The 1,686-nt window shown below is 39.8% G+C and overlaps 1 protein-coding gene across 1 annotated transcript in view; it reads left to right on the forward strand.

Annotated features, from left to right (window-relative positions):
- The window catches only part of LOC106876828 (uncharacterized), a 51,591-nt gene that overhangs the window by 20,822 nt on the left and 29,083 nt on the right, over nucleotides 1-1,686 (forward strand). The window contains exon 11 of the mRNA XM_052975681.1: nucleotides 414-538. Coding sequence (XP_052831641.1) covers nucleotides 414-538 — 125 coding nt within the window. The remainder of the gene's footprint in view (nucleotides 1-413; nucleotides 539-1,686) is intronic.

The raw sequence follows: 1,686 nt of genomic DNA on the forward strand, positions 1-1,686 counted from the left end.
TCAATATAATCAACTAGTCCCCTCCTCACAAATTTGAGGTCTTGTGCCTTCAGTAGAAAGGATTATTATTATTATTATTGTTACTCAGGCAACAAGCTGGCAGAATCGTATGTGTGTGTGTGTGTGTGTGTGTGTGTGTGTGTTTGTCCCCCCACCATCGCTTGACAACCGATGCTGGTGTGTTTATGTCCCCGTAACTTAGCGGTTCGGCAAAAGAGACCGATAGAATAAGTACTAGGCTTACAAAAAATAACTCCTGGGGTCGATTTGCTCGACTAAAGGCGGTGCTCCAGCATGGTCAAATGACTGAAACAAGTAAAAGAGTGTTATTATTATTATTATTAATTATCATCATCATCATTATTATTATTATTGTTATTACTATTATTATTATAGTTGTTGTTGTTGTTTAGGTGCTATCACCATTGCTCTGGGGTCAGGAGCATCTGGTACTTACACCAATTCCCCTGCACTTTGGGACCTCTTGTACAAGGTATGTCTTCTTCCTGTTAAAAAAAATTTTTTTTCTATAATGTTCAACTGATACTCTATTTATATCATTTCATTTTTATCTCATTTACAAAATATGAAAATGTCCAAAGTATTATTTATTTATTTAAATCCATCATAAAATGTAACTCAAAAATTGGATGAAACAAGCAACTGTGAAGTTAAGCTCCTGTGCTACTGAACAAGGTATATAACTCTGCTTGCACCAGTCTGCCTAGCTGACAAAAAAGAAGTTCCTCTCTTACTTAATGTTAGGAGTTGGCAGCAGGAACTATTTTGAGATAAAATTGTTCCAATAAAAATACCCACCCCTCCTCCTACTTATGCAGGAATGAAATAAATGAATGTAAAAGATGTTTTATATGAAACTCTGATTGTAGGTGTACAATTATATATGTTTTATGTATACAGGTGTGTTTTTTGTTGGTATACAGACATGTTTCTGTTGGTGTACAGGTGTGCTTGTTGTACAGGTGTGCTTGTTTGCTGTAGATGCACAGGCATGTTTGTTCTCGGTTTATTAACTGTTTATTGTAGGTGTACATGTATGTTTGTTGTAGGTGTATAGGTATGTTTGTTCTAGGTGTACAGGTGTGTTTAATGGAGGTGTACGAGTGTGCTTGTTGATGGTGTACAGGTGTATTTAATAGAGGTGCACTGGAGAGTTGTAGGTGTACAGTTATGTTTGTTGTGGGTATACAGTTATGTATGTTGTGGGAATACAGGGCTGATAAGGACAGCTGTGTACAGAAGTGCCGATCTCTAAATGTGGAGGGAACTTGTGGAAGAGATAGGGATGAGTTGGTGAAGCATGATCTTTGACCGTTGGGCCTCATGGAGGCGATGACAAGTGACCGAGACCTTTGGCGATATGCAATGCTTGAGAAGACTTGTCAAGCCAAGTGAAATGCACCTATTACACTCTAGGAGTGGTTGGCATTAGGAAGGGCATCCAGCCGTAGAAACCATGCCAAATCAGATTGGAACCTGGTGCAGCTCTCCAGCTTACCAGTTCCAGTCAAACTGTCTAACCCATGCCAGCATGGAAAGCAGACACTAAATGACAATGAAGATGATGATGATCATGATCATCATTACCACCACCACCACCACCACCACCACCACCACCAGCAGCAGCAGCATAACCACCCCGCTCCTCTTCATCTTTACCCCACC

Source organism: Octopus bimaculoides, chromosome 22 (genome assembly GCF_001194135.2).
Source record: "Octopus bimaculoides isolate UCB-OBI-ISO-001 chromosome 22, ASM119413v2, whole genome shotgun sequence".
NCBI lineage: Eukaryota > Metazoa > Mollusca > Cephalopoda > Octopoda > Octopodidae > Octopus > Octopus bimaculoides.